General features: G+C 45.8%; 4 protein-coding genes across 4 annotated transcripts in view; 2 read left to right on the top strand and 2 right to left on the bottom strand.

The window, feature by feature from the left end:
• LOC120959004 (uncharacterized) overlaps window positions 1–4,569 on the top strand; it is an 8,592-nt gene extending 4,023 nt beyond the window's left edge. The window contains exons 4-7 of the mRNA XM_040382117.2: window positions 47–187; window positions 256–392; window positions 470–609; window positions 693–4,569. Coding sequence (XP_040238051.2) covers window positions 47–187; window positions 256–392; window positions 470–609; window positions 693–2,815 — 2,541 coding nt within the window. The 3' untranslated portion in view covers window positions 2,816–4,569. The remainder of the gene's footprint in view (window positions 1–46; window positions 188–255; window positions 393–469; window positions 610–692) is intronic.
• Window positions 1–7,273, bottom strand: part of LOC120959006 (UDP-glucosyltransferase 2-like) — a 13,979-nt gene extending 6,706 nt beyond the window's left edge. The window contains exon 1 of the mRNA XM_040382121.2: window positions 6,157–7,273. The gene's annotated coding sequence lies outside the window, so the exon portion shown is untranslated. The remainder of the gene's footprint in view (window positions 1–6,156) is intronic.
• LOC120959005 (sterol carrier protein 2) lies at window positions 5,562–9,272 on the top strand. Its single transcript, XM_040382119.2, has 4 exons — window positions 5,562–5,838; window positions 7,284–7,798; window positions 7,873–8,089; window positions 8,163–9,272. Exons 1-4 carry the CDS (start codon window positions 5,794–5,796, stop codon window positions 9,018–9,020), a joined length of 1,635 nt encoding a protein of 544 aa, XP_040238053.1. The 5' UTR covers window positions 5,562–5,793; the 3' UTR covers window positions 9,021–9,272.
• Window positions 9,136–21,305, bottom strand: LOC120959007 (UDP-glycosyltransferase UGT5-like). The gene is made up of 5 exons (XM_040382122.2): window positions 21,137–21,305; window positions 18,565–18,881; window positions 11,891–12,686; window positions 9,945–10,051; window positions 9,136–9,864 (listed from the first exon to the last, which is right to left on the bottom strand). The coding sequence occupies exons 2-5, from the start codon at window positions 18,814–18,816 to the stop codon at window positions 9,469–9,471; spliced, it is 1,551 nt and encodes a 516-aa protein (XP_040238056.2). The 5' UTR covers window positions 18,817–18,881; window positions 21,137–21,305; the 3' UTR covers window positions 9,136–9,468.

Below are 21,305 nucleotides of genomic sequence, written 5' to 3'. Positions count from 1 at the left end.
TAGATACCACTCATCACCGTTTATGGTTATTCGATGTCTCTTACAGGTGGTTAAAAATTACTCCCACGGAACGGTACGCTATGGACCATTGCATCAGATCAGTTTGGTAGGAAAGGTACACGAGGAAGTTGGTGGATATTTTCCGGATCTGTTGAAACGTCTTGAAGATAACCCGTTCCTAAACAAGGTACGTTGTATGAGCGATGAAACCGTTTTGTTCATTATTCAGTAGCACTTATTCACTGTTATTTGCAGGCAATGCCATGGGGCGAGTTATCGATCGTGCAAATGGATCCACGCTTATCGAACGATGGACCAATCTTGTGGATACGTCCAGGCGAGCAGCTAGTTCCTACTGCTGAAATCAATAAAACACCGATGAAGCGGCAGAGGTATGATGTTTGAGCTATATTTGACGCCTTGCCGAACTCGTGAATAACACAAAACACTGAACCCTTTTCCTCTGTAGGACACGAATAAATGAGCTGCGAAATTTACAATACCTCCCGCGACTTTCGGAAGCCCGCGAAACGATGATTGAAGATCGCACCAAAGCCCATGCCGATCACGTCGGGCATGGGCACGATCGCATGACGACTGCCGCTGTTGGTAAGTTTCCGTTTGTTTGTTTTCAGCAGCTGTTGGCACTCTCTTGCTTGCTTGCTAAATCACCTCTCTTTCTACACCCATAGGTGTGCTTAAAGCGGTCCGGTGTGGTATACCAGACGATTTGAACCGCATAACGAAGGATGTGGTGGCCTTTGATGCACACTGTTTCCCGCATCTGGTCGAGAAGCTGCAGCTCGATCTGCACGAACCACCAATATCGCAGTGCGTGCAGTGGGTGGAGGATGCGAAGCTGAACCAGCTGCGCCGGGAGGGTATCCGATACTCGCGCATCTCGCTGTACGATAACGATATCTACTTCCTGCCCCGCAACATCATCCACCAGTTTCGCACGGTGACGGCGGTGACGAGCATCGCCTGGCATCTGCGGCTGAAGCAATACTACCCCGACCAGGACGTGGTGCAGGAGATTGCGAACGGGTACGAGGTGGATCCACCGCACTACAAGGAAAAGCAAACCATTCTGCCGCATCCCGTGTCGGCGGAGGAGAAAAAGCATACGCCAATGAAGCGTACGCACGATGGGAAACCAAAGAAAGCGGAAGCGAAAAAGGAGCCTCCGGCGGCCGTTCCCAATCCATTACCGGCCGGTGCGGAGAAGGCGCCACCGAACGTGGATGAAGCTGCCGAAAAGTGTGCGTTGAAGGAGGCGAAGATTGACATGCGGAAGCTGATACGGGACGACAAAGTTACGACGGACAGTGATTCTGCTCGCACTCCCAGCAAGTCGGGCCGAAGCTCGGTCGTATCGAGCAAAGGGTCGGAAAAGAAAACGGGTGGCAGCAAAAGTGGCAGCCGTAAGAGCTCTCCTTCGGCGTCCCACAAAAGCAAGACAGATGAGACGCCGGGTGGTAAAGAGGGCAGCAAACATTCTTCAGCAAACAGCGATCGTGATCGTGGTCGGGATAATAGAGAGCGGGATCGCGATCGGGACCGGGACCGGGATCGGCGCGATCGTGAGAAAAAGGAGCAACGCAGCAGGGACAAGGATCGTGAGAGGGATCGCGATCGGGATCGTGATCGGGACCGTGACCGAGAGCGAGATCGTGAGACCGATCGGAGGAATCACAAGCACCACTCAAGCTCGTCGTCATCGTCTAGCCGCAAGTCGTCCAGCTCGTCACACAAGCCGCCGCGTCATGAAAAGACGGGCTCGGGCGATCGCAAATCTTCGTCCCATTCGGCACCATCCTCGCACAGCAGCAGCGCTAGCAGCAGTCGGCGTGAGTCTACATCGAGTGTGACGCGTGAGAAGGAGCAACAGGCCGGTCCTTTGCCGATGGTGCCACCGATCGCAACAGAAGTCGAAATTGACTCAACCACCTCCACGCCCGTCATCGGTACAAAGAGCGACACTTTAGTAGCCGATACGCTTCCCAAACAAGCGGTGGAAACGAACGGTGGTGCTGAGGAGTCCAGCGCGTGTGTTACGGGTGATCAAATGAAACAAACACTTGGTGTTGACGAGCGACACACGGCACGAAAAGAGGACGACTCTCGAGAACGTTGCGGTGCAATGTTACCATCGTCCGAAGCGTTGAAACCGATGCCACCAAACGCGATGACTGCGAAAGCAGAGAAGCGAAAGGCAGAATTGGAAACGCATACCACCAACGGCAGTAGCATCGGAGACGAGCAGAAGAATGTCCCCGTGTCCCCGGCAGCGAAACGGATAGCACCCGAGAGTGCTACCGCCCCGGTTCCGATGCCTCCGATGCATCCCGAGACTCGGCCACCGTTACCTATCTCATCGCCTCCATTAGTTCCCCCACCGCCGCCACCGCAAGACCACCGTGAAATGCCCCATACCCCGACGGCAAAGGAACAGTCGTCACAGCAAAGCCTCCCCGCTTCAGGTAGTGTGCGAAAAAGTATTCAACAGACAGACGCTAGCCATCACAGCAATAGCAGCAGCAGTAGCAGCAGTAGCCATAGCTCTAGCACCAGTAATAGTAGCAGTAGCAGTGGTAGCAGTAGTAGTAGCAGTAGTAGTGGTGGCAGTAGGGATAGCAGCAATACCGTTACTACTAAAAGTGACAGCAGCTGTATCGCTACTGAGCGGAGTGGGGATGCTGCCGCCGGTGCTGCCGCGCCCAGCAAAAAACAATCCAATGACTTACTAAGCACGATAATGGCAGGCATGGAAGAAGGAGGCACGAGCCGGAGTGGTGGCGGTTCGAGCGTTTAATCACTTGCCCAGCCATTGAATTGTACAGACGAGGAGTGTTGTTGTCGCCTTACTCCCTCCCCCCTATCTGTGAGGCTCGAATTGTGATGATCGTATCGAAAAGTGTCTAAGTGTGTGTGTGAGTATCTTTAGATCATTCCTCTAAATTACCCTCCATTCGCGAGAGCACCTTTCTTCCCCCACGTGTCCCGTTGACAAAGTAATTGTTTTGCGGTGTGTTATGCTTCTTATGCAGCAAACAAACACAACACACTCCGTTTGTGTACTTATCTTTGCCAAACTGAGCCAGCAATTGTCACATAAGCCGCTGCCTCCGCCGCCGCCGCCGTGCCGTTGATTGCGTTTGTTGTACAGTTAATCGTTTAAAGGGATACTACTTCTCCTACCACACCCTACCCTACCACGCACCATTTGCCACCATCAACTCGTTGGTTCTATTTTGATCTCTTTTATCGTGCTACTTGTGGTTTATGTGATCAGTATATGTATGTGTGTGTGCGTGTGTGAATGTTTGTAAAGAGACGGCCGTTATGGATGCCGTGTTAGGCGCGGTATGGATTTCTGTTTTCCACGCCGGCTCACCTCACCCCATTTTGTGTGGGCACTAGCCAACTATATTTGCTCGCAGCCGTAAATTGTGTATAGCTACGTTATTTTAATATCCATATTAAACGATCTGTATAGCAGTTTTATGTTAATGTTATTCGGGGTCAAGCACAACCGAAGCTTATCGATATGATATGTAGAAGTAAACACGATCTATGCTGTTGCTGCTGCTGTTGCTGTAGTACACAGGGAGAGCAGCGGTTATTAGAAGTAAGCGAAAGTGTTTTAAAACTATAAAACAAGCAAAAAGGTACAATACGAGAGGAGGAGGTGTTGGACACTTTCGTTGGGTTTGCGTAACCTAATTTTTTGTTTTGGCGATTCATAAGAAGAGTTAAAAGATTGTAGTTAGATGCCTTTTGTTCTCTTGGCTTTGTATCTGATCAGCTTGGTTTGCAAATAACTTATATAATTTATACTTTTAACTTAAACGCCCCTTAAGTTCAGCCCACATTAGATCGTAATGGAAGTACTATTCAACGTATCTCTATTTATATGTAATGCGCTAATTTAGCTTTCTTCTTCCCGGCAGTACTCTTAAGTTTTTGTAATAATTGTAAGAAGAGCCTTCCGAAAGAAGGTGGCAGCATAATTGCGTGCAGCGGCTTTTATAAAATCCTTTTGGTCGCAAAATTGTACTTGTTGAACCCTGTTTGGCATGGTTAATAGAAACCGTCTGTAACGGCAGTTCCTTCCCCGTGTGCGTGTTTGACAACAACAAAAGGCTCACAGAATGGTATTGTTACAAATCGTACACGGACGCATCCAACACAAATATTGAATATACACAAACTTTTACCCGATTGTATTGTATTGCTCTCATTTTTGTCTTTTTTTTTTGCTTCTCATCGACTCCATTCTAGTCATTGGCACTGAATTGGCTTTTTTGTAGCTCTATACACTCATGAATCTTAGTATTTGGAAACAAAAGTTCGTTGTTTCGATCCATTCAAACTCTTCTGCACTACCACTGCAATGCAAAATGCGAAAAATGAACGCACAAATGTGTATAATAATGAGTGCGAAGATAGAGGATTTGTTGCAAATTGTTGTAACGAAACAAATAAGATGGTTTTCAATAATATTTCGTTCACACGCTTTTAGACAAAACGCAGCCATGCAAGCAGCTGCAAGTATGTGCAAACAAACAACAAAAGAAACTAAAATGCAAAAGAAGATTATTTTTGATGAATCGTACCTGGTAGTATGTAGTTTAAAAACAGTAAAATACAATTGATTAGCAACACAGCAGGTGTTAGAGAGGCAGGTGTGTGTGTGTAGAACTTAGATTAGAGAAAATAGTTTGCCTATTGCGTGCCAGCAGAAAAACAGTAAAAGTAAATGCTAGCAACAATATATTACTACTGGAATATTCAATTGTAATTTGGTCAACTCATGCATGGGGCTTATCGAGTTATTAAGCATCAAGAGAGCGAGCAAAGCAAACAAAAAAGCGCGCCAAATCGTGTAGAACGGATTGATCAGATCGATCGATAACGCGTGATATATGCATTTGTAGCCCCGGTATCTTTTCAAATCAATGTGTACAATTCCATTACAAAAAAGGAGATTATAGTGAGGTGTAATCAAAATGCAAAACAAATTCAACAAAAAACAAATCTATCCAAAGCAAACGATATCAAAGTTAGGCAGAGGAGATGAGGAGATCGCAACAAAGCTAAACGGAGGGGAAGAGCTGTAGATGTTGATGGATGTGGTATAAGGTTTTTATCGTTTCGAAGGAAAGCAATGCCGGTTTTACACAGCAGATAAAGATAGATCGCACCCATGGCGCGGTAATGTGGCAATAAAAGGAGCAATGCAATTGCATTTGTCGTAACGCGAGTAGAATGCGCTCGCGTTTTGTAAGGATACACAGGATGGATGTAAAAACAAAGCGAGATAACGAAGGTAGTAAATTCACTACATGGTAATGTTACATATAGAACTATTAAGGTACTATTTGCAAAATAAATGAGAGAACTAAAACCAGTAAATTAAATAATAGTGTACGATCTTCAGCGGTTTTTTTGGATGCAGAAATTCAAACCACACAGTGATGCCAAAACCAAACGTCCGTCAGCGTCGCCCACTGTGCTCAGCTTGCCGTGCCGTTTGACAGCTTCGAGTGTATGTGTGTTTTCGTTTTCACGCAGTTCAGCGAATCGAGCGTATTTCGCTATCGTCTTTTGTTGCGATTACGCAGAAGAAGTGACTGTGTGCGGCGCAGCCAGCAACTTGCAGTACATTTTTGTTTCTGCCTTGCCCAGAGAAAGTGACAATAAGTGCAGTTGCAGTAAAGTGCATTCCACGTAGCAATCGATCGCGCAGTGCAACGAAACAGACTTACAAATAGCAAAAACACATCCAAAATGGGCATTCCAAAAGTGTACGTGGTTGGTGTGGGTATGACAAAGGTAAGTAGGTACAGAGTCCAATTCAAATCGCGGTAATTGCAACATACCCCAGCAGCAGCAACAGAAAAGGGAGTAGGGATAATATACGCGCACTCTCGCGATGGAAGGGACCAGTAATTACACATTTCACTCTATTCAAACCCCGTCAGCCAAGCGAAATTGAGAGTTTGGGAGTTTGTGTGAACCTTTTAGGCTCCCCCTCCCAGGCGGTAGTTAAACTTACTCAGCTCAACAGCCGCCTTGTTCTTGAAGGGAAGATGATCATGGACTACTGCGATAAGCGTTTTGCGGACAAGGCTACCCCACAATCTCACATACCTTTTACGTTGCAAATTGCGCACTGACGAAAAGATGGTAAAGAGGCAAACACCACACAATCGATCCAGAGGAATATGGGCGCCTTCGGGAGCTCCTACGGGCGGGACGGTCCGAACTATGTCACCCTCACAATGCTCTTCCGCAAAGCAAACTGGTTGCTCGCCGGATCTAAATCACCCGAATTGGAAGTAAGGCAACACCACACACCGCCCAGCCGCGCCACCATTGTCATTCTTCGACCCCGTGTATCGTCTTCGTCTTACCCTAGGATCGAATGCGAATGAACAGGTTCCATCTTCACATGTAGTTTGTTTTTTTCTTTTCTTTTGACCCCACTTCCCCCCCCCCCCCCCCGCTTCTTAGTTTGCGTTTGACCGTTGGAGAGCGACAAAGCATATGCGCGATGGATGGGATGTCGCAAGAAAGCAGCAACCGTTCATGCGAGGTTCCAACAACAGTCGAACCAACAGTCGAACAGGGTAAAATGTGGAAGGGAAGGGAGTGCTTTTATGCCGGCTTCTTCAAGCATTATGTAATGGCGGCGTCATTGTCGGTCGGGTGGGGACTTGAGCTCCACACCGTATAGATCACAGTTATGCTTTTTGTTCGTTTTGCTCGCTCGTTTCCCTCTCACAAAGTAGGCGCTGGGGTGCGGAATTGATGTGCAATTTCTCTCGGCCTGCTTTTTGGTTTACCTCGGTTTGTGGCGGAGGGTCAACCGTTACCGAAGGGTCAAGGGGTTGTTTTATGTTTATCGCGCATTTGGTACTTTGGAGTGTTAATTACCTCAGATATCAAAATTACAACTCATCGTGATTTTGATACTCCTCCCCGACGAACAAAACAGCTTCACATAGGCTTATCTTATCGTTCGTCCGTATGATCCTCCTTTGGGTGGCATGTTTACAGTACATCATTGGGGCTAAACTACCAACAAGGGGTCTCTCTTATCGCGTAGTGCGTAGTAGCGATTACATTCTTATGACACAGCACAATTGCAGTACAAAGAACTCAAATTTCCCTTTCCCCATTCGCTGCTGATGCCCGTCTTCTTGAATAAATCATGTATATAATGCCTCCCTTTTCCCCTATTCCCTCCCACATTCTCTCCGTTATGCACACGCTAGTTCGAGAAACCGGGCCGCCGGGAGAACTTTGACTACCCGCAAATGGCCAAGGAAGCCGTCACGAAGGCGCTGGCCGACGCGGGCATCCAGTACACCGAGGTGCAGCAGGCCACCGTTGGCTACGTGTACGGCGATTCCACCTGCGGCCAGCGGGCACTGTACGAGATTGGCTTCACCGGCATCCCGATCTACAACGTCAACAACAACTGCTCGACCGGTTCGACCGCCCTCTTCCTCGCGAAGCAGCTGGTCGAGTCGGGCAACAATGATTGCGTGCTGGCGCTCGGCTTCGAAAAGATGGAGCGTGGTTCGCTCACGTCCAAGTATCTCGATCGCACGAATCCGGTCGAGCTGCTGGTAACGGCCATGGCGGAGAATCACGAAATTACCGGCGCCCCCATCTCGGCTCAGCTGTTCGGCAATGCGGGCGTGGAGCACATGAAGAAGTACGGCACCAAGCCGGAACACTTTGCCAAGATTGCGTACAAAAACCACAAACATTCCACCAACAACCCGTAAGTGTGTATGTGTTTCTGTGGTGCAATGCACACAAGATTCCAATAAACATCGTTTGCTATTCCTTTTTCAGCTATTCCCAGTTCCAGGACGAGTACAGCCTGGAGCAGATCCAGAAATCGCCGGTAGTGCACGAAATTCTCACCAAACTGCAGTGCTGTCCCACGAGCGATGGGGCCGCCTGCTGTATCGTAGCCTCGGAAAGCTTCGTGAAACGTCACGGTCTGGAGGGGCAGGCGGTGGAAATTATCGCCATGGAAATGTCCACCGATGTGCCGAGCTCGTTTAGCGTAAGTGTTTAGCTCACATCAATTGACATTGGCACGAGTTGGGCAGAGAGACTTATTGGGTTGTTGTTTGCAGGAGGGAAGTGCCATGAAGATCGTTGGCTATGACATGACGCGCAACGCGGTGCAGAAGGTGTTCGCCAAGACCAACTACAAGCCCCAGGACGTGGATGTGGTCGAGCTGCACGATTGCTTCTCCGCTAACGAGCTGATCACGTACGAGGCGCTCGGGCTGTGCGAACCGGGCAAGGCCGGCGAGTTTATTGACCGTGGCGACAACACGTACGGTGGGCGCGTTGTGGTGAACCCGAGCGGGGGGCTGATCTCCAAGGGCCATCCGCTCGGTGCGACCGGGCTGGCCCAGTGCTCGGAGCTGTGCTGGCAGCTGCGCGGCCAGGCCGACAAGCGACAGGTGAAGAATGCCAAGCTGGCGCTACAGCACAACATCGGGCTCGGTGGAGCGGTCGTGGTCGGGCTGTACCGGTTGGGCTTCCCGTACGCCAAACGCCCGGTCAATCCGAGCCTTACGGCGGCCGGCAAGCTGAAGGACACGCCGGACGGGTTCCTCGTCACGCCGTACATGCGCGTGCTGGAGGAAGCGATGCGCGACGACAAGGACAATTTGATCGAGGGTGTGCGAGGAATCTACGGATTCAAGGTCACCAACGGTCCGGACGGTGCCGAGGGCTACTGGGTGATCAACGCGAAGGTTGGCAAAGGATCGGTCAGCTACCGCGGCACGGACAAGCCGGACGTTACGTTCATCATGAACGATGTCGATGTGGTGGACCTGATCTCGGGCAAGCTGAACCCGCAGAAGGCCTTCTTCCAGGGCAAGGTGAAGGTGCAGGGCAACATGGGGCTGGCGATGAAGCTGATGGATCTGCAGAAGCGCGCCAACTCGCGCATCGAGGAGCTGCGGGCGAAGCTGTAAGGGGGGAGAGGCCCCGAAACACAAGTGATTGAGATGCTGGGAAGTTAAGGGTGGGTAAAACAGGGCACAAAAGTACGTGAAGCAATGGGCAATGGGGTGATAATCAAAACCAATATAAGACTATTTGTTTGTCTGTTTATTTCTTTATTTTATCTGGCAAACGAAACAGGTTTTCCTTAGAAGTATGTTCTTGTATTCTTCTGTTTTTTTTTCGATAATAAAAACAAAAATCGTGGTGGTTGTTAAACAACATTCACGCTCGTTCTCAATAGTTGTGCTACATCTTAAAGAAAAGTGAGAAAAACACAGCTACGATGAAGGGAAGGAAACAAAACCTTACATATCTAACGATGATCCGGTAAGGAAGAGGTACTGATGATGATGATGATGATGAGGATGATGGTGTGAGAGCTGCTGCACTAGTTGACTCTTAGCCTACTAGGCGGTTTCAGTTAGTTTTCAGCTTTTCGTCACTAAACCCGGACACACCGCGGCAGCAGACACGCTTAAACAGCCATATCCAGCACGAATGGTAGAGCACGAGGAAGGTGATCGTCACGATGTACACATCGAACTGATGGTACGAGTACCAGGGCAGCTCGCTGGAGTACGACTGTGCCAGCGGTAGGCCACCGGTAGCGGCCACATGCTCACACCACCAGACGGCCGACTCGAGCGGACTCTGTGGACGGTTGCGGTACGAGAACGAGACCTGCTTCGCGTGTTCCATCGCTTCCGGTTCGAGCACCTTCCGCAGCGCTTCGTAGACGGAGTCGGCCGTGATGTCTTCGTAGGCCAGCACCACACCCATGCCCCGATTAGCCAGTGCAGCTGCATTGTTGTACTGCAAGGCGCAATAAGAGATCACAATGAGGAGATCAGTTTGAAGGCCACAAAGAAAGCTTCTTTGTGAGAGATACTAACCTGATCACCGTACATTGGCGTAGCAACGACTGGTACACCACAGTAGGCGGCTTCGGATGATCCTAGCAGTCCACCGTGGCTCATAAACACGCGAACCTTGGGATGACCTGGGATGGCAGAAGGAGAAAGGCGAAAACAGAGGGAGAGAGAATTTGGTTAAAAAAGCATAATTTACTACCATTTTCGCCGTTGCACGCTTGCCGATAGAGTTAACCTTTTCGAAATGGATGATCGTACTCCGTGGCTCCGATAAGAATGAATAAATTACAAAACCTTTTGCTCGTCTTCGTTTGCTTGTCTCTTCGGGAACTCGGGATCGTGGATCGTGGAATTTGCATAAAAATGTTGGGCACAGTCCAGCACAGTATAAGCTGCAAACTGATCGACGACCCTCATTTGTCTGAGTGGAAGCGTCTGAATGCCTTAATTAGACGATGACGTGCGTCGGTATAACGTGCGATTCATGTAACGATCCTCAAATAAGCACGATCTTTTTTTGATCGGATTTAATTGCTCCATTCGCGATTGGCACGGTGTAACTCGCATAATAACTCGCAATCACTCCCCGATACGAATCAGGAAGTGGGTAGAACGGAATATCACCTTTCTACGCTACGTGTTTGGCTTGTTTTGGGGTGTTTCCGTTTCCCATTGCTTCGCGTTTGATCGCGTTTGATCGTCTAATTGTCTCTGTTACCATGTACAGAGTCGGCCATGTATCGTTTATCACCAGAACCCAACAAACTGGATACTGGATACCAGCGTGGACATCCATTGTTTGATATGCCTGGCCCTTATGTTCTTCTCCTGCAAAGGTATCAGGTTGCAAAGCCAGGTGGAACAGGTTCTATTGAACCAGGAAGCAAAACAAACCATAATCATGTATGCCCCGCGAAGACTGATCCAACCCAAACAAGTGGGAGTGTTGCTTGATGTTTTGGTTACTGTGCATTCTCTAACGTGTATGGTCGAGTGTCTTTAGTCCGTTAGCAATCAAAGCCAATCATGCTTTCGTTTGGAACTCGAGATTGATAGGGTTGAGGGAGAGGCCTTCCTCTTCGATCGAACCGAAGGTCATCGGGTTCCCCGCGTACTTTACACTATCGAAATCAGACCGTCTTGCGCGGGTTGGGAAGCAGAAGAAGGAAAGCGTTACCCACAAAGTTCACGATCGCCACGCACTGCCACTTGCCAAGTAATCGGGTAATTAATAGGACGGGACCTCTCTAGTTGCTGTAATGATTGATGAAGGTGCCGATGGCGAACGGAAACTGCCGACCGCAATACACACACGCGCGCCAAAGTGTGGCAAACCTTGTGAATGCACTAACTAACAACTACGCAAAAAAAAATGGCACGATGTCTACGATTAGCAACGCTGGCACGTGGCTGGCTCGTATGGGTGGGAAGTTTGAAATCAAAAAGCAACAAAAGAAGGTAGACGCAAAAAAACGATCTTCGTCCGATCATGACACACGCTGTCTGCCATGCGCCGGTCACGTGTTCGTCGCTGTTGTTTCGCGATCTCATGCACACTATGCTTAAATTTTAAAACCGTTGTTTATCTAATGTCCAGAACCTGTTAAGGGTAAGGGAAACGCAGCCTGCCCGAAGGTCAAACATGCGCCCCCTAATAATAATAGTGTGGTGATCGTCGATCGTTGGAGCAAAGACGAACTCCCGCGCGGTACGAGTAAGATTTAGTTCAACTCGGACAGAACAGACCGAAATGTGTCGCAACATCAAACCAGGCAGAGCGAGAAGGAGCTTGTTTATGTTTTAAATCTTAGCGTTGTTGGTCCATTTTTTGTCCAAAAATAAATGCCACTCATGTACGCGTGTGCGGTTCCGCAATACTGAGCGCGCCAATTCTTTGTTTAGCTACATCCTACAAACTATTCCTATTATACATTCAAGCAAAAAACAACCCCCTTTGTACTACTTACAGAGAATCTCTCGCTGCGGCAACCACTTCCGGATGTGCACGTTGGACGGCTGGTTCGGTAGCGTTTCGTTTTCCCACTTCCAGATGACGCGCTGTTTGAACCGGCCCAGCGCCTTCAGGATGGCATCGCGCTTTTCCGCCGGCAGCGTTTCCGCCCGTATCATCGATCCCCAGCTAATGTAGATCACGCCATGGTCGGCCGTATCGAGCAGCTGCTGCAGATCGGCCTCCAGTGGGCGAAAGTCGCGGATGTGAATGCCTCCGATCTCGAGCACGGCCGGGCTGAGCGGTTTGGCGCCACTCAGCGAGTAGTGCTGATTGACGAACATCATCGCGGTGCGCTGCTGCAATTCGCGCACGTCCGGTATTGCGCCCTGGCCGAACCGTTCGCTCAGCAGCTTGTTGGCGGCGGCATCGTTGAACCAGCTGTACAGGGCCTTGAACGATTGCACCGTAATCCAGTTGGCCAGTCGCTGCGAGAAGTCCATCCGCTCGGTGTAGCCCATGAAGAGGGCTGGGATGTACGCGGGCAGCGTTGGGTTGCCGACGCGCTCGTAGTGCCACGGCATCAGCGGGCAGCTGCTGAGCCCGATGTACGGTGCTTTTAGCTGGTGCGCTATGCCGAGCATGCAGTCGCTGTTGAACTGCTCGACCAGGATCAGATCGTACTGCACCTTGGAGTCGAGCACGGTCTGGATGGCGGTCGAGTTGAGCGCGTTGGCGCACGCCTCCTTGCCCCAGGTGTACAGCATGAAGAACTCCATGAAATGTCCAAAGCCGGGCCGATACTCAAACAGCTGTGTGTATAGGGGAGGAAGGAAAAAGAGTGTGACGATCACTTAGTAACAGCGAAGCAGGCTCAGTCGAGTACGTGAGGAGGCTCATGCCGGATCATGATAAAGAAGAGTTACTAAAGCGGACGTGACTGTGCAAAATCGTGTCTGACATGCAATGGGTTAAACTGTCATCTTCTTTTCCAATTGTAACGTAGTATCATCGAGTTATAGATAATCATTGTAACGTGATCGTTACCAAGCGATCGCTGTCTGTACACACACGCCAACGAACAAACTTTCATTAACAAGAATTGCAAACAGTTTACAGCTCCATTTTATGGCGCCGTGTTGATTGCTATTAAGAAAGATGCTGAAACACTCTGCTCATTTCCTCAAATCAGCGAGACGCCAGCCGTGTTTCGTTGCCTCGACTCGAACATGTGGTTGCGTGTGCACTACTGAGCTAAAGGAAAGAGCAAAAAAAAAGGCGCAACACCTAGTGCACTCGTGACGATCGCCAATGGGGGGCTGTGTTGGGTGATTTATTGCACTGGGTGGGGATTTTCGCGGTCGTTTGGAACTCCTTTGCGAACGGAACGATCACTGCGCCAATGGACGGATAGGCTATAATCGGTTTATTATTTAATTAAACGCTAGAACGACGTCACGATCACCTTCAGCATTCTGACAAAACAATATGTCAGCCCGGCACAAATTTCCTTTGAAGTTCTACATCAGTTCGTGATTACAAGTCAAAGTGATAGCACGTTAAACACCAACAAACCAGTGAATAGCTCCAAGAAGAAGGCGAAACAGAATGGCCGCGAAACAAAACGCTACTTTTCGGGTAGATTTTTCACAGATACCGAAAAAGCCATCCAGGGCTGAAGCGATTAAATTTCTAATAAATGTATTAAAGTTGGAAACAGATAAACTAGAGAAGGTGCAGGTCTTAAATATGGCACCCATTATTAGCGTGGAAATGAAAGATCCAATCCATGCTAGACAATTTGTGGAAGCCCATGATGGGAAACATGGCATTTTGTGTGATGGTACCGAGTTCAACGTCCCCATCAAAATGGAGGACAATACGCAAGTGGTGAAAATCCTTGATGTGTCGGCTAACATTTCTAACGCAGAAATAAAAGAAATCCTCGCGGCTTATGGAACACCCGAGGAAGTACTTAATACATATTGGGAAGCCCCGTCCCCATTCGCCGGAATAAAAGACGGCAACCGTTCAACAAATATGAAAATCGAAAAACCAATCCCGTCATTCCTGACAATAAAGGGGGAAATAATTAAAATCCTCTATAGAGGACAGAAAGCGACATGTCAATACTGTGACCAACCAGTGCACTACGGTGTCACATGCACCCAAAACAGAAAAAACACTCACAACACATATAACAAAACAAGTGTCAACAACCGACTTTTCGCAGAGGTCGCACAACAAGGGACAAAAAACCAAAACACAAAAATAGGACCGACCACATACAAGCCTCATACTAGTGAAGCACCAGAAAAGAGTAGCGTCTACAATAACAACCAAAATCCATCAACCAGCAGAAACAATAGTACAGAAACCTTATCCATGACAAGAGTGGACTATAACAAAATTGATGATTTAGACAAAACCGTTACCGGAAAACGACTGGTTATGGATGATATAATTTCCTCCGACACCGACACAAACGATCACGAAAGACAAATTAACCGAACAAGGAAAGCCCGTAAATCGTCAAACTAAATAAATACAAATATATATATATACATAAAAACAAATACAAATTAAAATAAAATGGCCAGAAATATTTCCATACTTCAAACAAACATAAATAGCTTACCCAAAAACAAAGAAGAACTTGAAAGAATAATGAACGCTCAAAACATCACGGCAGCATGCATAATGGAAACATGGTTGAACAAAGATACAGAAAAAAAGGCACAAATTTCAAATTACAATCTTATTACAAACCATAGAGAAGATGGATACGGTGGAAGTGCGATCTATCTTAGAAATGACATCAAATACAAAACTAAACAAAGACAATACGACAATGAAATACAAATCACAGAACTGACAATAAGCCAAAACGAAATAAACTTAATATCAATTTACGCATCCCCTACCACAAACTGCAACAAACTGAAATCAATTATTGAAAACATACTAAATGATACACATACAACAACAAAAACAGTGATAGCAGCTGATCTTAATGCCCACCATTCGGTATGGGGAAACCCATACAACGACCGAAAAGGTAAAATGTTGATCGATGAAATCGAAGAATCTAAATTCGTTCTACTACACGAAAACGAAATAACTTTCGTACCAACAGACCCCAATAAAAGAGCCACAGCAATAGACCTTACCATAATAACAGAAAACTTAATAGACAAATGCAAAAGGGAAGTACTAGAACACCACATGGGGGCAACTCACCACAAAACAATCATCACGACAATACAAGAAAATATAACCCCCATAAAAATAAAACGAATAAATAAAAATAAGGCATATCACGAAATAAAGGCTATAAAAATAACAGAGAACAATACAAGCCACGAAATATGCAAAAAAATATCGCAGATTATCAAAAAAAACACAAAAATGACTTTCAAAAGACCAAAGATCTGGTGGAATAGAGCCACCGAAAAGGCATGGCAACAAAAAAACGAAAAAAGAAAGACATTCAACCAGAATAAAACTACGAATAACGAGATAGAATTTAAAAAAACACTAGCACAATTCCGACTCCAAAAACGCCTGAACAAAATTGCAAATTTTGAAAAAAAACTAGACTCCATAGACTCACGAACCAGCCTTGACGAACTATGGAAACTGACCAAAAGAATGGAAGGTAAACAAGAGAACAGCAAAAAAGAAAATATAATTGAAAACAACATGGAGGAGGCAAAAAAATTCTTAAACGACAACTTTAAAAACAACACAAAAGGGGATAAAAATTTATATAAAAACATACCAACGCCAGAAAACATACTAGATGAAGATACATGGCAGCAACTGTTGAGAAAAAAGAAAAACACAGCCCCCGGTTCTGACAACATTTCATACGAAATCTTAAAAAACATTAATGCAGAATCCCGACGCGTAATGATAGCGGAAGCAAACGAAATGTGGAAAAAGGGTAAAATAAAAAAACAGTATAAAAAAATCAAAGTAATAGCGATACCCAAACCGGGAAAAAACATTAATGATACAAAAAACTATAGACCGATCTCACTACTCCCAACACGAACAAAAATAATAAATATGGCTGTGTTAAAAAAATTACTAAGGGAATGTGCTATAAACAAGATAATACCAGTAACATCTCTTGGATTCAGAGCAAATCATTCAATAAACCAATGCATCACATACGTAGTAAACGAAATAAACAACAACAAGCGAAACAAAACCCTTACCGGAGTCATATATGTGGATTTATCAAATGCATACAACAACGTAGATGCAGAAAAATTGATAAAAACCCTAAAAGAAAACCAAATATCATTGGAAGTAATCAGATGGATCGCAGCATTCCTAAATAACCGAACAATAGAAATGATTTCTGAAAACAAAACAATCAGAAAATTGACCTCAGACGGATTACCACAAGGGGACGTATTATCACCGACTTTGTTTAACATATATACTAGTCAAATCCACAAAAAAATAAATAGTAATCAATTATTACAATATGCAGATGATTTCATCATTATACAAAATGCCAAAACAGCCCAAGAACTACAAACAAAACTAAAAAGATCCCTAAACATATTCGTAGAGGAAATAAACAAACTAAAACTACCGATGAACATCGAAAAAACCAAGTTCATGGTTTTTGGAAAAAGTGAGCACCCGATAACACTAAAAATAAACAATACAAATATCGAAAAAGTAACCACATATAAATACCTCGGAGCATGGATAGATGGAAATTTGAAGTTTAGAAAACAAATAGAAGAACTAAAAAACAAGGCCAGAAAAAGACTGAATATAATCCGACGCATCTGCAACCAAAACAACAAACTAAGCCCGAAAAAAACAATAGTAGTCCACAGAGCCATAATCAGGGGAATTTTGGAACAAGGGGCCTCTTACATAGGAAACGCAACAAAAACACTCAAAAAGTCACTCCAAACCATAGCAAACCAATCACTGCGAAAAATTACAGGCTGCACCAAAACCACACCAATTAACTCCTTAATGGCAATAGCTGCTGAAGTACCACTACACATAAGAAGCAAATACATAGCAACAAAAGAAACTTTAAAGACAATAACATATTCAAAAATCCATCAGAATCAAATAACAACCAACATAAACAGAATCGCAGAAAAAAATAAAACATACGTAGAAAAAATTATTACCGAAAACAGGGAACTAATTGAAAAAATGGCAAAAATAAAAATAAATAACATAGAAGTGAAAATCCCAATTCATCCTAAACCAGACGAAGAAATTACAAAAGATACCCCTCATAGAGAAATAATATTGAGACAACAATTTGAAAAACAAATCAGAAACCTGGAAAAAAAGAAACCGATAGTATATACAGACGGAAGCAAAATAGAAGATGAATGTGGAATTGGCATCTACATAAAACCACACAACAAACCAAATCAGTATATAGCATCCCACTTCAAGCTAAAAAACACGGTACCAATAACTTCTGTAGAGATAACAGCAATTGAAAAAGCCCTACAAATTGCCAATGAAAATAATCTAAAAAACCCGACAATATATACAGATAGCCAGGCAGCATGCTATATTTTAAAAGAAGCACAAGAGAAATGCTACATAGACGAAGCAATACATAACATCCTAAAAACAAGCGAAAAACTCAATGCTGAGATAAGATGGATACCAGCACACATAAACATAGCAGGAAATGAGAAAGCCGACCAGTTGGCCAAAAAAGGAAGCACATCAAAAAACATAATTGAAAACAAACTACGAATAAGTGACACAACAATCAACATAAAGAACACAATGAGAAAAGAAACTGCAGATTGGTACACAGCAGAGTGTAGAGAGAAAGGGAAGAAACTAGAAGAATTTCATAAAGAATTCCAATTTAAACCTTGGTACGACGAAATCCCACTAAGCGCAAATGAAATCAAAACAACAAATAAATTACTGGTTGGCCATGACCTATCGAGATATTGGTTAGCTAAAATGAAGATCGAAGAAAACGGTGATTGTCCAACTTGCCATACTCCGGAAACGGGACGCCATAAAATTTTCTACTGCACAAAATACAAAAATCAAAGAGACTCAAACCCTCTCATATCTTGGAATAATTTTATAACCAATTGGAAAGGAAAAACAGGAACAACGATAAAAGAAGTCATCCGTTTCATGAAAGAAAACAACATCGAAATTTAAAGGAAAAGATATTTTTAAATCTTAATACAAGAAGTATACACCAACCTATAAACAGATACATCTAAACAACTGACATGGCTGACAATGAAATAGCAAACAACACAACACAGAAAAAAAACAACAAGAAAAAGAAAAGACGTTCCCGAACCAAAAGACATATGACTCTAGACAGTCGAAGTCTAAAAGAGAGAGTAAGCCTCTGAATATGTTGTTTAAAACAAACGTTTGTACAACATAGGAGGATACATCCCCTCTCGCCAAATAGAAGAAGAAGAAGAAGAAGTTCTACATCGCGAGCACGGTAGCTGTGTGTGCCCTAGCACACAACGGCATCATAACATTTCAAATTGCCAACTGACAAGTGCGCGCGTGCCTGGGGAAAATAAACCGCAAACACTTGTGCGGGGCGAGCACAACAAGCGATCACACACACAGCGATTGCTGTTAGTTTTCGGCTGATGATCATTGATCAGTTCACTGGATATATTCCAGCAGACCTACCTCAAAGCTGACCGAATCCGACAGCGATGTCATGCCGGCGAGCGGCAGATCGTGATAGTTCGCGGGTGGGTTCTTCTCCGGGAAGTGGCTGACGACCGTCACCTCATGGCCGGCCTCTGCCAGCCCTTTCAGGACGGGCTGAAAGAAGTGGAAGTGACTCTGGCCGGGATGCGGGAACAGTCCGAGCACTTTGTACGCCTCGGTACCTTGCGACAAGGCAAGGGCCACCAGTATCACGGTTCGCAGCAGCATAGTGCAAGCCCGCCGTCTGCTGTCTGTTTGCTGTCTGATGATAAGCGGTTCAAACGGCTCGAAACCTGAAAGCAACAGTAGAGAGAGAAAGAGAGAAAGAGGGTGAAAAAAGCGTAAGATTAAATGTATGGGACATTGGTGGTTTTTGCTGGCGTTCGTCCGCTTGATTAATACTCTTTGCCATCCGTTAAATAATCTTTGCCAGCCCGAAACCCCATCATCATTAATTCTGTGATAAGCCATCATGTCAGGCAACATTTGAATTTTAGGCTCGGCTAGCTTAAGAGCGAACACAAAAGTATTTGGGTGCTGTAGAGTCGCCTCTGGAACGAGACTTTCAATCCAAACTGGTTTGCAAAAAATGACTAATGATTGAGATCACCAACCCCGGTGTTGGAATCATCTAGAATAGAATTCTAGTCAAGTCAGTGCACTGACAACGACTGCTTAAAGTTAGAACGTGTTGAGTAAGATCATGGCTCCAAAAGCTTAAGAACGTTCCTGCTCAGGTGAAACAGGTAAGATTAATCGGCGATCGGTTATTTCATGTGAGTTGGTGCTAACCAAAAAACAGAATCAAATCCATCATCAGTGTCTGGAGTTTGGTTGGGACGACAGCGAAGGTCAAACCTAAAACACATTGAGCAAGATCATGGTAGATGCGCGATCACGCAATGCGAATGCTTTTTCTTCTTTCATTTGGAACAAGCATTAGAATTAGGAATGTTTGGTGGGGAGAGACACAATATTTGTCTGTAACGGAATTGTTTCAGTACAACGTGGGCCACTTCCACACCGTCTGCCGGAAGCAGATCGTTACACGTTTCGAAATGAGTACACAATAGACACTTTATCCATTACTTGGCAGCAAATCCTTATCTTTGGCATTGGGTTCAACTGTCCCTCTCGTTATCGTTGTTAGTTAACAACACTGCTATGTCCAGGCGGCCACCTAGCTGAGACAGTCTCGGCGCGGAAACAATCTATACTCTGCACACAAAAACACACATACAGGCCGGGCACAGGCGCACGAACAATCAGCTCCAAGCTTCGATGCAACGGTTCTGTCGAGTGTAATTGTTGCTTCCGAGTCATTAGATCGTTCGCTAGGCTCGTATCCCAAGCGCTCGCTTTAAACACACCGGCGGCGATGGTATAAGCGTTTGTGCGACGGCGGCGTACGACATGCTGCTACTGCTGCTACCCGACCGTGGTGTGATCGATGCGATCGTGAATGCACAACATTCCCACGTTGTTTTTTTTGTTGTTATATCCCATTTGAAGGACGCCTCAATTCCGACGATGCATTCGGGCCTTTTCGCGCCCTTAAACACATTGGCCCGTGTCCCGGCGTCCTAGTATGGCATGAACACTGTCGATCGATTACAAACCCAATACCAAACCCCCACCCCACTCTCCTAATGACCAAAGACATTGCTTAGCTCGTTTTCTTTTGCTTTGTTTTATGTTGCAACACACGCGCGGGCGCGCACCGTTCTTCAAGCGGAAGGCTTTTTTGCGCAAATGTGCAAGGAGTCGGCAGCATGCTTCTTGCGGCTTGCGCAAAACACTTGCGCTTTTCTGTTGCGTAGCTGTAACCATACCAACCTGCAGCTGTAACAAGTGAAAACAGCGCATTTCCTTCAGGCCCATTGCGTCAAAACAAATAACCTTGACGAAAAAAAACGCTTCGATTTGATAAAAATTTGTATCAATCGTTAAATTTCCACCCGCTCATCTGCTGCTTGCGCGTAAGAAACGTAAGCGTAAAATCTGCGTTTGTTAACCCTTGGAAAACTGCCGTTAGAAAGATCGCTACAGTAATTGTCATTGACATTGAAAACGCTCGGCCGCTTCTGGGTACGGCTTTTCCGAGCATAGTTTCCGCGACAGCCCGAAGCGCTGAGAAGGGGGCGCCGACACCGTTGCTCCACTTTCCACGCCACTTTGCCCGTGCGCACGGCCAATTAGCAGCGCGGCACGCTGCCGAAAATAAATACTGGTCGGAAAGGTAACAACACAAAAATAAAATGTGTAAAAATGCACACACCAACAAAAAAAAAACCGCTGTAACAGCATGGCACAAGCTAATCCGTTTACATAATTTCAAGCGACGAATGGAGCAACGAATACGAAAGGCAGACCGAACTGAGACAACGAAAAGAATGGCATGAGAAATCACACCATGCTCCAATGCCGATGCGGAAAAAGGGTAAAAAAGAGCCCCCATTTCGAACAACGGAACGGTTTTTTCCTTCTATTCATCGATAAGATAAAAATGCACCAACTACTATTCACTACGACACACAATCGGGCTTACATTTAGCACACGGCAGAACGGAGAAAAATACACGGCGCGGCCTATCGAGGCACAGGTTGCTATGCCAACTGGCGAGTTCAACGTTTGTAACCGCGACCACGCTATCGCTTCGCGCGTCCACCTCGATCAACACTTTGCGACGAACTGTTTCGCGGATCCTTCGCGCTCT

This window comes from Anopheles coluzzii, chromosome 3, assembly GCF_943734685.1.
Source record: "Anopheles coluzzii chromosome 3, AcolN3, whole genome shotgun sequence".
Classification (NCBI taxonomy): Eukaryota; Metazoa; Arthropoda; class Insecta; order Diptera; family Culicidae; genus Anopheles; species Anopheles coluzzii.
This window is presented reverse-complemented; position numbering and strand designations above follow the sequence as displayed.

Excerpts from the sequence above, each read along its gene's own strand:
- LOC120959005 (XM_040382119.2), top strand. The coding sequence starts at position 5,794 with ATGGGCATTCCAAAAGTGTACGTGGTTGGTGTGGGTATGACAAAG. Across the intron at positions 7,799-7,872 it reads AAACATTCCACCAACAACCC|CTATTCCCAGTTCCAGGACG; the intron begins GTAAGTGTGTAT and ends TTCCTTTTTCAG. Across the intron at positions 8,090-8,162 it reads ATGTGCCGAGCTCGTTTAGC|GAGGGAAGTGCCATGAAGAT; the intron begins GTAAGTGTTTAG and ends TGTTGTTTGCAG.
- LOC120959007 (XM_040382122.2), bottom strand. The coding sequence starts at position 18,816 with ATGCTGCTGCGAACCGTGATACTGGTGGCCCTTGCCTTGTCGCAAGGT. Across the intron at positions 12,687-18,564 it reads CGGATTCGGTCAGCTTTGAG|CTGTTTGAGTATCGGCCCGG; the intron begins GTAGGTCTGCTG and ends CTATACACACAG. Across the intron at positions 9,865-9,944 it reads CGCCAATGTACGGTGATCAG|TACAACAATGCAGCTGCACT; the intron begins GTTAGTATCTCT and ends TGCGCCTTGCAG.